Source organism: Lutjanus erythropterus, chromosome 9 (assembly GCF_056507025.1).
Source record: "Lutjanus erythropterus isolate fLutEry1 chromosome 9, fLutEry1.hap2, whole genome shotgun sequence".
Taxonomy (NCBI): Eukaryota; Metazoa; Chordata; class Actinopteri; order Lutjaniformes; family Lutjanidae; genus Lutjanus; species Lutjanus erythropterus.
Genome location: NC_139325.1, coordinates 23,881,120 through 23,896,012, shown reverse-complemented (window position 1 = coordinate 23,896,012; position 14,893 = coordinate 23,881,120). Strand labels below are relative to the sequence as shown.

Below are 14,893 nucleotides of genomic sequence, written 5' to 3'. Positions count from 1 at the left end.
CGATCTGGATGAAAGCATACAAAAGTACAGACAGTTATATGTATTTTTGATCTGGATGGTTCATTAATGCTTAACCCATGGGTTTTAGTTCATTTCAGGGTCCTTGTGGTCAGTGTTGCAGGGCAGTAACAATGAGGCAGTATCATTTTGATAGGTGAACATAATATCTCATGACATGAATCTATTCAAAACTTTGGTAATGTGTTCACTGTAAATTTGTTCACTGCACTTCTCATGGTTTCCTTTTGGCACATTTTCTGTTTGAGTGTCTTTGAATGAATCCCCACGGTGAGATTTGTGCTGTATGTCCTACTCTAATGCCCTATTTGGCATTGACATCACACACACACACACACACACACACACACGCGCCTTCTGAACACTCAAACCAACCCACTTTAAATCCTTCGATCCTTTGTTTCCCTCCTATTCTTTCCCCTCTACTGCACCAACCACTTCGATTTCTGACAGGTGAGGAGGCTTTAATCCTTTAATGAGATCACTGGGAGAAACCACGCCTCCTCTCCAGCTCATGTTCAGTGACAGATCTGGCATTGGTTTACTTGTTCAAGGTGCAAACATTTACAACTGGAGGGAGGGAGGATGAGGTGGTCCTGTGTCAGCAGGTACAGGTCAGAGAGAGGAAAACAAAAGGTAGAGGACGTTATCAATCCTCCACCTGAAATATGTTTATATTCTCCAGTTTAACTCATCCTGTAGTGCTGGATCAAATCAATTTAATGTAAAATAAAAAAATATATAATCAGACTCAACCTGATTTGGATAAGCAATGCAGGCTAAACCAATGTGAGTGTGAGTGTGTGTGTGTGTGTGTGTGTGTGTGTGTGTGTGTGTGTGTGTGTGTGTGTGTGTGTGTGTGTGTGTGTGAGAAGCAGTGCTTCCATGCAAGCCCACCAAAAAAGAGCCTCTTAAGGGATTCTCAGGTGGATCAGTGTCCAACACGTGAAAGGCGGTCACTGACACCAACAATTTAACACGTTCTCATGCACACGTTCTTATGCATGACCTCACGAGAGGCAAGTCATCTGCTGCACAAACAAAAGATAAGATAAATATCAATTTATTATTCAAAAAATACTAAATATGCATCTAATCATAACATATTAGCATAATGACCTAAATACATAAAAACATTAGACATTGTTGCTTTAAATAAAACCAATATTACCAACAGGGGCTTCACTCTTGTCCTATATGAACACAACATTTCTGAATACATATTTATGTAAAGGGATCTCAGTTTCACTACTTGAGGAGGGGGATTAAAGGAAAGTCAAATTTAGAGACTGAAATGTGAAAACAACCATTCAACTAGGCTGCAACAGATATAAACAAAAAAAAAAGTGACAAAATAGAGTCTTTTATCCAACACATTACACTCATGACTTTTGTGTAATTCTTGGTCATATTATATGGTCATATATCATACTGCAAACGGATCCCCTGCAGAATTGTGTGAGCTATTTTTATTCAAAGTAACAGGTGCCATATTGGAGCTCTATAGCCAATGTGTACAGGCCTAATACATACATACTATTATATAACATGCATTATACATATAATATAATTCTAGTTTGCAGAATTAATGTGTAAATGAGCAAAGGCCAATCTACAAGATGTTTTATTAAAAAATATTTTGGCACAGTCTGCCCTTTTGGATCCAAGGCTGGAGCAGATGCTTGCAGTGTGTGCTGTGGGAGGGTCTCAGTCTGTTGAACCATATTAAACAAATGTTAAACCACCTGTTTAAATTCTGTACCATGATGGTACCTCAAATCGGTCTGCTTTTTGCTCTGAATTGCTGCAGGTTTTTCACCCAGGCGTAACTGCTTACAGTCTGTGAAACACCCACTGGCAGTTGGGGGTTCCCCCCTACCCAGTGCTCCAGTGTTTGTTGACGTCTTACACTGACTCAGTACTCAATCTGAAAGATTTCAGTACATATTTTTAATTAAGTGTGATATTAAAGCAGTAAAAACTCCACTGTTTTTCAGGTTGAACGGGGTAATGTTTTGTACAACATTTGATTGCAAACTATTTGCAATAACGTTATCCATGGAAGAGAGACACAACCAGGTGGAAACACCACAACAATATTTTTCTGTATTCATAATTGTGAATAACTGTTTTGCAGTTAGATGTAACTGTATGTAAATCACATCATAAAATTAGATTGAAGCCAACTGTAAGTTGTTCTCCAGGTCTGTTAAATAACTGAGATTTCTTTCTGTCTTCAGAGGCAGTATATATACATTAATTATGTGGTATTCACCCCAATAAAAACAATCCAACTTTAAAAGCCTACCTGTAATAATGAATAATTATTAATAACATCTTGAGATTTTATTTTGTCGTTCTCCTGCCGTCACCATTACCGCTTTTTGTTTGAATGAAAGAGGGAGAGTTTGCTTGTTCTTGTTACAGAGTGCGCCTGGATGACGTATTTCTTTATTTTACATCAGTCCCATTTGAGAGGAGCTACTGTGATTGGTTTCCTATTGTGAGGAACACAGCATGTGACCAATTGCATTTTAGAAAAGAAAAAAACACCAACAGCTGACTTCAAAGCTCAGTCGAAAAGTAACAACAACCTTCCTAGAAATGTAGTGGAGTCAAAAGTACAATATTTGTCTTTGAAATGTAGTGGAGTGAAAGTAATACATTTCCAAAAGAACAAATACTCAAGTAAAGTACAGATACTCAAAAAATGTACTTAAGTACAGTAATCAAGTAAATGTACTCCACTACTGTCCACCACTGTCAAGCACTGAGCATAGGGCATCAAGCACGCGAGAATGACAGCTCAGGATGAGTGTTAAAATGACTTACATACAAGTCATTATTAAGTGTTTCTCTCTATTTTTTTTTTTTTTTCATAATTCACAGATTCTTTGAGACACATATATGTGTGCAGTCCTAAGCATGTATGCTTGGCAAATGGCCAGCAGCAGCCCTGGATTTGATTTACTTCAGTAGTTTCTGACTGGACCTATAAACCAGCCCTATAAACATCATCTGACCCTGACTTAAAGAGTTAGTGATGAAGTTACATCATTGATCGTAGAGTGTTAGTGTTTCGTCATTGGCCTTGCGCTCTCAAAATGAATAGGTGTGGGCAGTCCTCAGGCACACGTTGACCTTCACGGTTCAGCCCTAAGTTTTGGCTTAGTCTTGTTTTTCACAAGCATGTACACACAGTAAAATTAACAAAAAAAAACATAAATGATTTGGTGATCATTTCAAGTTCCTGTATGTAAACTGTTGTGAATTGTTTTCTGCTTCTTAGAGTCTAACATATGTAAAGACAAGTATTACAGTGTTACGAGAGTTAAATCAAAGTATAAAACAATAACAAATATAATAAACAATAATAAAACAAAGTTCTGTATTAAGAAACAACAAGTAGCCTAAATAAAATGGGATCACATCTATTCAGAGACACACAAAGAGAAAATGATTTTCTTTCTCTCCATGCACTCATAAAAATGTCTCCTTTAATTTTAGCACCATTCATGTTTATTCACAGCTGAAAATTACTTTTAGTATTGCCAAGGAAGACGATCACAAACGCACACACACTTATACATACCCTCACTAATACAAGTACACACAACCTCCCACACGCACACACACACACACACACACACACACTTACACACACACTTCAAAAATAAGGTCTCATTCAGTCAAACACACACACGCTGACAATAAGTCTCTCTTAGCTTAGCCAAGGCTGAAGAGGAAAATTGGCAGCGCACACACTTGCTCAGCCTTGTGACCATGCTCTCTGCTGAGCTGTGCTCAATCAACATGCCAGAGGACGACTGAGAGTGAAACAGCAGTTGCATGAGAAGTGTGTGTGTGTGGGTGTGTGTGTGTGTGTGTGTGTGTGACGTGCATGGATGAACTGTACTCTGGGTGTTGAGCTGAGGGCCACAATCAAAGCACACTAAAGACTAAAGAAGTCATTGCATACAAAATTTATTACAAAAAAACAAACAAATTATTGTTATAAAGTGACTGACAGCATAAAACTAAAAATATACTTTTCAAAGGATCATAAAGTTTAATCTTTTGTATCTGTTTCCTCTAAATTTTAGAGATACAATTTTGTAAGCATTTTGACACATTCTTGATCTGATACTTGCATGTGAGGCTCAGTGTTTAAAAGACAATACCCAGTGGTTTTTCATGTTTTAGATAATCTACTCTCATCCACTAATACTTACATCACCATGTCATCGTTTTGCAAACCTGTGTTGAAGAAATTGATTTTTCCACTGTTCTAGACATCCATTGGTTTTCATTTCACTCATGCTTGAAAAAAGAAACAAAAATGTATTAGCATGTAATTTTTTCTGCCCTATGAAAGTCTTTCTTCAGAATTATATTTTTTATCATGATGCATTTTTATAGCACTTTTTCTAACCAGTCTAAGTGCTATACTCTACATGATGATGAAACACATTGCACTTTTCAAAACAAATTGCACCTATTGCAATACAAAAATAATGTAACACAAAAATTTTAAGTTTAAGTTTTAGGAGTCTGCTAAATTATTTTTCATACCATGCAAAAATGAATTGAGAACAAATGAACGGTCTGCTAAAATGTGCTAGAGGTTCAATTATGAAGACCTTTCAAGCTGGCTGTTTAAAGCAGCTATAATTGATATTTTTACATAACAGTGGATCATCTTCTATGTGAGAAGCGGCACAGGAAAGAATAATCACCTGACTCCGCTGTTCCGCTCTGCTCCATAGAGCTTCAGCATCTTTCAGTTCAGTATTTTGGCTTTTTGGCCCACAACTTTTAACTGTCTCACCACTCTCATCAGCACCATTTTTAGTTGCACCGGGTCACTTTAAAAGCTCTAAAAAAGTGTGTGCTACCTGTCAACACCAAATGGCAGCAAAAAGTGACCATAATGGAGCATTTAGCATTTCAGGAGCCAGATATTTCCCTCAGGAGTTGGTGGAGACCAAAAACAGAGCTAAAAATGAATATTGGACTTGCATTCACCAGGTTGCCAGAGACTCATAATGAATGCTAATGTTGCTCCTTATCTGCTGGGTGTCTAAATTTCACTTTATCAACTTCAAAATAATATGTCAGCTTGTTTCCAGCACCCTGGTGGCCACTCCAGGTGGCCAAAAACTTGTTACTGCATGTTTCTGAAATTTGTTACATCATGTGTTTAATTACTAATTATTTTAAGTTTTTCTTTCCCACTTACAACTGATTCAGCTGACTGAGGGCGTTCACACGTTTCCCCTCAGGTTGCCTCTGTAACCCAATCATCTGGTTGGTGTCAAACAAATCCTCCTGGCTCTCTGTCAGCTGTCACTTCAATGTGACATGACCCACCTCCACCTCTCCAGTCACCTCCAGTTTCATCACAGCCACCTGTCCAGTGGGTCCTTCCACTGAGCTCATAGGAATCTAGCTTCAGATCTAAAATACAGGAATATTTCTGTAGGGCTTGTGGCGACATCACAATGAGGTCTACTTGCCAAAGCCAACTTTTCCTAATGTACACACTATATCAAATAAAGACATTTCTTCAACTCTTTCAGCACTTAATTCAATTAGTCTCCCCTGATTGAAATGTAATGTGAAGTATACGTGTCTTCTGGTTAAGAAACTAAAACTTGCAAACACACTGGTATGGTCCTCGCAGGGTCAAGTGGCTCTTCAGGGTCATCTGCTCATATCACAGCTGTTCCTCCAGACTCGACTCTTTCCTGGCTGATACACAAAGAAGGGATGACGCAGAGCAGAGGAAAGAGAGATGCGTTTTGAGGGCTCGTACTCCATCATCTTCTCCAAGAGGTTAAAAAAGTGGTGGTGCTCTGTTCCATGTGCCAACAAGTACTTCTGGAAAAAATTAAGAGATTGAGAGAGGAACATGTTGCTTAAGGGGGTTAATGTACTTGGCTCGTGTTTAAAAGTTTGCCTCAGGTCACCTGTAATGGTTTGCACTTGGTTTTCACGTAGCGTCCGGCCTTGGAGCACTCGTTCCAGTCGAGACGCCCCCGGTGGAAGTACTTCTGCTTTCTGCGAAGAAAACGTCATGAGCCCTATTTAAACGATATGTAGCACAGGGTCTGTTTTCTGTTGCCCCAAGATAGCATAACGTCCCAGCTTGGTTAACACCCTGAATAGTCAAGGGTTGAAATATCCAGGGATATGCTGACTGGGAATCAAACAGGAAAAATCTTGGAACATAGCCAGCTGCAGCATCCATTCAGCTGAAAGGCCGCTTATTAAAGGGTCATAAATTTGGATTTGTGTGTTACAATAGCAATGCACCAGCAGTACACCTGACCACACCACATTTTAAGACCAACACACCCATGGGTGCACAGAGGGACGCAAGCACATTTGCTACTTAAACATCATGGGCACTGGGTGAGAAAATGATGACATTGCTGGTCAGAAAATAGCAATGACATGTAAGTAACCATGCACATGAAAGTGTCACCTGCTCCGCTGGATCATTCTCTGAGGAAGTGGTCCCTGTATTCTCTCCATCATAGCAAGATGCTCCTTATTATCGTGAGTCTGGAAATCAACACAGATGCGCAAGTGAAGACCATGTCAATAAGATCATAATTACCCTACTTTGAGCTTGCAGGCAGTACACACACCTGGTAGAGTGTGAAGCCTTCGTAGTATTCAAACAGGATGCAGCCAATACTCCACACATCACACGGATGACTCCACCCCAACTCTGTGGGAGAGAAGAGGGATGAAACCTTCAAAAACAAGCCAGCATGACTGACAGCTCCAGGTTACTTGGTCTAAATCAACATCTCTCACCCAGTATGACCTCTGGAGCTCGGTAGTGACGTGTAGAGATGACGGCAGAGTGGTGTTCGTGGTCAAAAGTGGCGCTGCCAAAATCAACAAGCCGCACTGTGGTGTCATTTACTCTCCTCTCGTTACACTTCTGAAAGAAAACAGAAGTAGCAACTGATAAGTTTCAGTTTTGCGTCATCATTTTAAGGGATGATTTTTGTTAATAAGATAAGTTGGGTCTTATCTTTACAGTTTTGACTCTTGACTCCTGATCATTTCTATAAGTTCTGATAACAGTATAGCCAACAATAGATTTGATGAGACCTGTCTGGCGCAGACTGTAAAGGGGGGGTGATGGTGAAAGAAAAAGATAGAGGCCACCCATTTTTGTCATGTTGCTGGTATGATGTAGACCATGACTATCATTTTCACTGTCTATTTTTGACAAAAAGCTTGCATGTCACATGGAAAAAATAGGTTGGATAGGCTGAATCTCTAGATAAAGCATTGCTGCAGCCGTGGGTGACATGTGCATGAGTCACACCGCTCATGCAGGCTGTGTGGCTGCTCTAATCTGTTCATATGTTTTCTAAAATGAAAAGCAAGAAGATCTGCCACACACATGCGCTGCTGATGCATGTAATGTGACCCAGGCCTTAAATACATGCTAACCCAACCGAGGCAGTGCAGACAGACGCAAAGAAGCAAATACCTGTGCAGCTGGCACTCGACTGTTCAGGTGTAATAAACAGACAATGCAGTGGTCGGATTTGCATGAATGACAAAAGGCGGAAAATTCCCTTCATTTTCTGTCTGAACACTTTTTGTATGGATTAAATAAACAAACTATGTAGCCAGATATACCATATACACATGAGAATGGTATCAACCCTTTGATCTCATCATGGAAGAGAAAATGCATATTTCCCAAAATGTCCCACATTTCTTTTTTTTTTTTGCAAATGCAAAGGTTGCTTATGACACATAATTTTACAGTGCGCTTTTATTTTGACTGAGTTTGGCTAACCATCAGACCTCTTTTTTTTTTTAGCAATATTGCAGTGTTTCCAGAGCTCAGAAGTGACTTGACTATGAGTGTATTATTGACAGGAATGATCCCCCTCACCCAAGTTGTATAAAATGCAAATTTTCACTGAATCATTACAAAAATCACTTCAAAAATGCCACACACTGAACCACAGAGGTCAGAGAACATAACACATAGTCATCGTGGTTAAATATGTTTGCCTTCAGGAAACACGTGGGTGGTTCACAGGTTCTGCTGAGCAAAATTTGCATCCAAATGGGCAACGACAGAGCAATCTCCCAGGTTGTTCTGACTGCATTAATCCCTGCTTATTTAACATCCTGATTTCCTTTCAGGTCCCAGCCCACATGCCTGTAGTTGTCTCTAACCTTCTCAGCATTGTATATGAGGGAGTAGTCTGAGTTGACAAAGAGGATGTTCTCAGGCTTCAGGTCGGTGTGAGTCAGCTTGTTGTCATGGAGAACTGCAGTGGAGACAGAGAGGGGGGGGGGGGGGAAGTGGATTAAGGTTTATCAGGAGAGAGCCAACGCCCTCGTCTGGTCGAGTCTTCTAATGGTTAAACAGTCAGACATCATGTGGAGGGAAAAGATAGTGGGAAATAATAAATATCAGAAACCCAGATGAAGCCATTTTGTCTGCTTTATAATTTTTAAAAAAGAATCCTTTGCTGTGTTTTTTAGGTTGTGTAGCTTTAATGGTCCTTGCATCTGCACCAAATAGGTTCACAATAGGTTGAACACCTACACTCATCTCATAGTAAATACTGTCTCATAGCCAGTCTCAGATCCTGGCAACACATGGTGTCTTTTTATTTATGCATCATCAGAATCTGTCAGGCTTCTGAACTTCAATAGAAGGTATTAAATAATTTCTCTATTGAAATTTGTTATCTGACTTTAACCCATCCTTAAGCTGGGTAGTATGATTTTATGTAAAGCCAAAGCTCATGATTTATGTGCTCACACTTTATGGTCGAATCATCAAAATCATCATTTGTTCATTTTTGACAGGTTGGACAGACGGGGTGTCATAGTTATATAGTTTTTAGAATAGTATGGATCCTAGACAAATCTGACAGAAAGCTCAGAGGAAAAAAAACTAATTCTACTACTGCACCACCACAAACAGCACCAGGGATTTATCAGTGCTCAGCACATTTAGGCTGCTGACAATTCAGAGCTATGGTTGGTACCGTAGACTTTAACCTGTATAAACCTCAGTCAGATAAAAGATCAATTACTAACATTTTCAATTAAACAACCCCTCTGCTGCTAGGGGGGTGGAGAGGGGTAGCAGGTTAACAAGGGGCATGCATTTTTTGTAATTTTTCTAACAATGGGGATGACATCCCCCTTCTTCTCCCATCAGATCACATACTGCCTCCAGCACCTGTATCCCACCAGTTCCCCGAAGCAAGCAGGAAAGATTGTGGCCGACCCCTCCCACTCTGGACAGAAACCTTTTTAAACTCTCTCATCCAGTTAGAGGCTGCAGTCCACCAAGACCAAAACCCCATGCCACAAGACTGCAGCTGACCTCAGAAACAAGGCCCAGGACCCCGACTGACACTACATGTCACGGTAACATACAGTTTCCACGTCTGACTCAATGACATTAAAATGTGCATTATTCATTCATTCATTCATCATTATCTCTGCACATTACACATTTGTACTGTAATATCTGTACATTCCTCAGTCAATATTTTTATCATTTAATCATCTTCATTTCAAACAGTGTACAGCACTTTTCTTTTTAAAACACATCTATTTGACATATTTTTTATTGCAAATGTCTATTTTTTCTATTTTTTATTCATGACTTTTGCCATTTGTTTTGTTTTGTTTTGTTTTAGTTTTTTAGGGCTGTCCACACTGAGAGCTGTAACAATAACTATAAATGCATTGTTTTTTTATAATTTATATATTGAGTTATAACAATTTTTAAAACAATATTAATCGTTATTGTTATAGTTGTTTGTGTGGACATCCCTTTATGCACCAAAATACAAAGGCACAATATTAATCAGTTGGCAACAATTATTATCAATTACCTTTCAAGCACAAATGCTCAAAATATATTGGTATGCAAATGTAAATATTTGCTGTTTTTCTTTATATATAAATATTTGTCTTCTGCAGAAAACTGAATACTTATGGGTTTTGTTTTTTTGTCATAAAAAAAAGCTATTTGAAATTGGGAAATTAGGATAAGAATTTTTCATTGTTTTCTGAAATTAAATTAACCAGTGAATCAAGAAAACAATTAGTAGCTTAATCAATACTGGTAAATCACAGCCGTTGTTCCCTCGCTTTAATACTTGTATCATCTCCTCCTGGTAACTGTGACTCTCTAAATGTCTACCTGGTTTGTTTGCTGCTGCATCAGTGAGACAGCTGTGAATAATCAGCTTACTGTCGTCACTGACATTGATCCACAGGTACAAGAGTAAAAAAGCAAAGTGGTACAGTTGGTGAGATGCATGTTGGACTCACAGCTGACAGCGTGGCAGATCTGGTGGGCCATGTGTCGGATCTGGTTAATGGGATAAGGCAGGAAGTTGTTTGCTTTCAGGAAGTCAAAGGTGCTGAGAGAGAGCAGCTCGAAAGAGATGCACACATGGCCGTAGTAGTTAAACCAGTCGAGCATCTGCACACAGTGACTGAAGGGAGAAGAAACACGGAGACTAAATAAACAGGAAGACACGAAGGAGACAGAAAAAGAGTGACATTATCATTAAAAAACTACTCACTGTTTGTTAAGTGGATCTCTCTCTCTGAGCTTCTCCAGTACATTAATTTCCAGTTTGGCTGCTTCTCTGTATTTATCCAAGTTCTTAATGATCTTGAGAGCAGTTCGACTTCCTCCTCTGAGTGTTAAATAACACTGTGATTAAAAGTAATACTGTTGCATATTGGTCCAACTTTCATTATTTGATGAAACAAATTACCTGCTGTGGTCAACACACTGTACCACTTTCCCAAAAGTCCCCTCACCTAAAGTGTCGACTATCTCATCTGTAAGACAGACAGAGGTGGAATACAGTTACTCAAGTACTGTACTTAAGTACAAGTTTTAGGTACTTGTACTTTGCTTGAGTCTTTTCTGTTCATGCTTTTCATACTGAACATGTCTGTCCCACTGCATTTCAGAGGGTAATATTGTACTTTCAACTACACTTCATTATTATTATTATTATTATTATTATTATTATTATTATTATTATTATTATTATTATTATTATTATTATTATCTGACAGCACTTACTAGATACTAGAAATTAAGATTTTTACATCCATCTAAATTAATCTTCCAAACAGTTTATACAGTTTTATTTTTATTTGTATTTCGTTTTAAAGTTTTGTTTTGAACTCAGTGTAGTTTAGTTTCAGTTAGTTTTTTTTTGTTTGTTTGTTTGTTTGTTTAAGATTTAAAAAGTTCAGAATAGATGAACCAATGCCTCCTCATGCTTTTTGTGTTGTTAGATTTGATTTAATTTGACCAATATCATTTTAATTAGTTTGCAGTTTTTCAACTCTAGTTTTTATTTTTATTTCAGGTAAATAAAAAAAAAATTTCACACCTAGTTATAGTTTTTAGTTTGTGTTAATTTACTATAAGTATATATAAGTTGTTCCAGATAAAATAAGTTGATGAATCAATTAAATGACAATCAATTTGGAAAAAAAATAATGGCAACTATTTTGTAAAATTGAGTTGCTTTTATTTTGAGTTATTTTAATCATTTTAATGCATTTAACATATAATTTTGAGTTTTAGACGAAACAAGCACTGTGAAGGTGTCAGTTTGGGCCCCGGGGTAACTGTCTTCACACACAAAACAATCAGTCAATTAATGGAGAAAATAATAAGCAGATTAATCTATAATGAAAACAATCATTAATTGCAGTTCTACACAAAATTGTCCTGAAAGGTAAAAGAGAGAAGACTCTGCACACTGTTGGACTCCAAATAAATATTTTTTTATTCTCTTTTAGGATATTCTCTTTAAAGGCAACACATTGATCCACAAGATCTTCCTCTGGAAAATGGCAAAGAGAAAAACAGACAATTCTTGCCTGAGGAGAATTTTATAGATCAAAATGTTACCTTTAAAGAGAATATCTCAATTATCATTTCATTTATTTGAAGCCTAACAGTGTGCAGTCTTTTCTCTTTCTCTTTGTACCTTACAGTGATTTTTTTTTTTTTTGTCTTGCACCTGAATATTTTTATCTGGATGTGTGTGCACACTTGGTCCATCTTCTGAAGCTATGCAAAATAATTTGAAATTAGTTCCACCTCAACCAACCACAATGGAAAAATCTTCCTTTTACATGTATATATGTGTAATAATGATCTAATGATATAATAAATAACTATATAATAGTCACAGGGGACATGTTTCTGCACTGAGTATTTTCACTTTTAATACTCAAATCTTCCTGATTTTGCTTACACACTTTCATTTAATATTTTCAATGCAAGACTTTTACTTGTAACTGAGTATTTTTGCAGTGTGGCATTAGGTGTATTTACTTAAATAAAGGCTCTGATTATTTTCCTTACCACTGAAGACACTGAAGTAAAATCAAAGCTGGAGTGTTTTTACAGAACGCAAGCTGCCAAGACTTCCAACTGAACTGATACCTACATCTGTCTTCGAGGATGTCCCCACTTTTGTAGATCAGGTGTCCGTTCTCAGTGTCCCTCTCATTGTCGCCTGCAACCTCATCGCTCCTTCGCTTGAAAAAAGCACAGTCCAATTTAACACGGAGGTACAATTACATCCATGATTTTCCATAGGTACGCAAACTTAAAAAAACTATTATTAGGTGAAACATAATAAGAAAAATGTGGGCAGAGAGCAACCTTTATCTGTCCCTTTCTTCACCGTCTAACTAAAGACAGAGTGACCTCTGACCTCTGACCTCTGGGTCCTAAAGGTCATCAGCTGGATTTACCCCTGACTATGACTGATGCATTCAAACATACATGCAAACACAAAGAAATCTGCAGTGAGAAGCACTTAATTTCATGTAATATCTTTAGAAATGCAGTGCACTCTCTTAATGCAGCTTTGATTTAAAAAAAAAATCCTCCTGCAGAATGCTTATACACATTAAGTTTGATCCAGATGAGTGAGCTTGCTCTAAAGGAGGTTAATAAGAAATGTCAAATGACTTCTGGCCTCTTTGGAGAAGCTGCGGCTCTATTTCCATCCACATTCTGAGACTGTTATTAATATGAGAAGCCCAGCATGTGCTGAGGAGACACTTACTGCAGGACACGGGCCACCAAATAGACCAGCAAGTGACACATATAAACACACACACACACACACACACACACACACACACACACTGCATGTGATTTAGGTTGCACTGTTTTACAGTACACCAATAAGATGTAACAAGTCATATTTTGTATTAAATTAGTCGAAAACTAGAAATAAATTTTCTTCCATACTCAGTAACAGTTCATTAATAAGTTGTAACAAGCTGTTTTTTTTAATCAAATTAGAGAGTATAAGACCCTTAATTAGATTTAATTAGAGAGTAATTAGTAACATGTTGCAAACCAAAGTGTATTGTTTCCCACTGTCAGACCCTTATTAGACTTTATGGGTCATTAAGGAACAAATGCACTTTAGTTTACAGTACAGTTCTGTTGTAATGTGTCCCAAATTAGCCTCTAATAAAGTCAAATAAGAGTCTAATACTGTCTAATACAGAACATATTTCTAGTTTTTGTCTAATTTGATACAAAGTACAGCTTGTTACATCTTATCAGTGTACCATTAGGTGTATGGTGTCTGATTAGTGTACAGCTACTGTCAAATAAAGAGGGTATTATTTCTTTCTTTTTTCTTTTTTTTTTTGTCAAACAATTATTACGTCTTATTGGTGTACTGTAAAATAAAGTGCAACTGTGATTTGTTGTTAGATGACTGAATTTACCACATAGTGCGGATGATTTCAGGTCAGAAATCAGGCATGATGCAAAGATGACAATTATTTCAACAAAGAAAGAAGCCAAAACACAGCAAATGCAAGCATGCACAGAAAATGTTGATACTCACAGAGAGGCAGAGGCAAATACAGTCCAGAAAACCCTTATAGAGAGAGTACAGCTCTGTCTTTCCCATCATGCAGAAGTGCAGAGCCTGAGTGGAAGAGAAGAGGATGGAGGGAGGCTGTAGAAAGGTGACGGCAGGTGAAGCAGCAGCAAAAAAAAAAATAGAATATGAGGAGTTTGGGAAAGAAAAGGAGGACAGAGGACGTGACGATACAATATTTAAGCAAAGGCACAGAAAAAGTAAAGGGCATGGAGTTGTAACAAAGTAAAAAATAGCCTGCAGTGCTGTCAGCGGAAACCAGAGGCAAAGGAGAGACACAACTACACAGTCAGCCACAAAAACCAATAGAAATAAAAATACCTTAACAGGAATAAAGAGAAGGAAACATCAAACACTGCAAAGAAGTGAGCAAGGAAGCTGAAGCACCAGACAAAAACAGAAAGTGACAGACAGAAATGAGACGAAGTAGGAGGACAGATAGAGAGAGAGAGAGAGCTGAGACAGTCGCTAATAATAAACTTTGGTCACAACCCCCTGAGAAAGTCTTCAAGGGGAGAATCAAGATGTGGCCAAGGGGAGCGATGGACAGACGGAGGGGAGATCCAGTTTCACTCAACTTACTCCTCCTTGCACCTCCTTAACCCCTGCAATATGTTTTGCCACACATGTCGAGCTCTGCGTGCTGCAGATACCTTTCAATAGACAGTGCATGCTTTCTGCACAGAAATAACTAACACGGCTCTTATAAAGCTTTTATTTTGTAGGTCAAAAGAGACACATGAGTTGAACAGAGAGGTCTATGTTTTGTTGCTCATTTCATTGCAGAGAAACATGAGGTGATGTCTTAAAAATGTAAAAAACACAACATTAAATCAGTTAAAATATTCATCTCAAATCTCATAAAGTTCATACAACAGTAGCGAAAAAGCCCAATAATGTAAAAC

The 14,893-nt window shown here is 38.0% G+C and overlaps 1 protein-coding gene across 1 annotated transcript; it reads right to left on the bottom strand.

The window, feature by feature from the left end:
• Positions 1-4,621: 4,621 nt before the first annotated feature.
• On the bottom strand, positions 4,622-14,424 carry clk2b (CDC-like kinase 2b). The gene is made up of 12 exons (XM_084726739.1): positions 14,310-14,424; positions 13,953-14,036; positions 12,525-12,615; positions 10,821-10,887; positions 10,623-10,739; positions 10,366-10,532; positions 8,239-8,333; positions 6,844-6,973; positions 6,672-6,754; positions 6,506-6,585; positions 5,988-6,078; positions 4,622-5,898 (listed from the first exon to the last, which is right to left on the bottom strand). The coding sequence occupies exons 2-12, from the start codon at positions 14,019-14,021 to the stop codon at positions 5,722-5,724; spliced, it is 1,167 nt and encodes a 388-aa protein (XP_084582865.1). The 5' UTR covers positions 14,022-14,036; positions 14,310-14,424; the 3' UTR covers positions 4,622-5,721.
• Between the last annotated feature and the right edge of the window lie 469 nt (positions 14,425-14,893).

Coding starts and splice junctions, on each gene's coding strand:
- clk2b (XM_084726739.1), bottom strand. CDS start 14,021: ATGATGGGAAAGACAGAGCTGTACTCTCTCTATAAGGGTTTTCTGGAC. Junction 10,888..12,524: donor GGACATCCTCGAAGACAGAT/GTAGGTATCAGT, acceptor TCTGTCTTACAG/ATGAGATAGTCGACACTTTA. Junction 8,334..10,365: donor GATCTGCCACGCTGTCAGCT/GTGAGTCCAACA, acceptor TCTCCACTGCAG/TTCTCCATGACAACAAGCTG.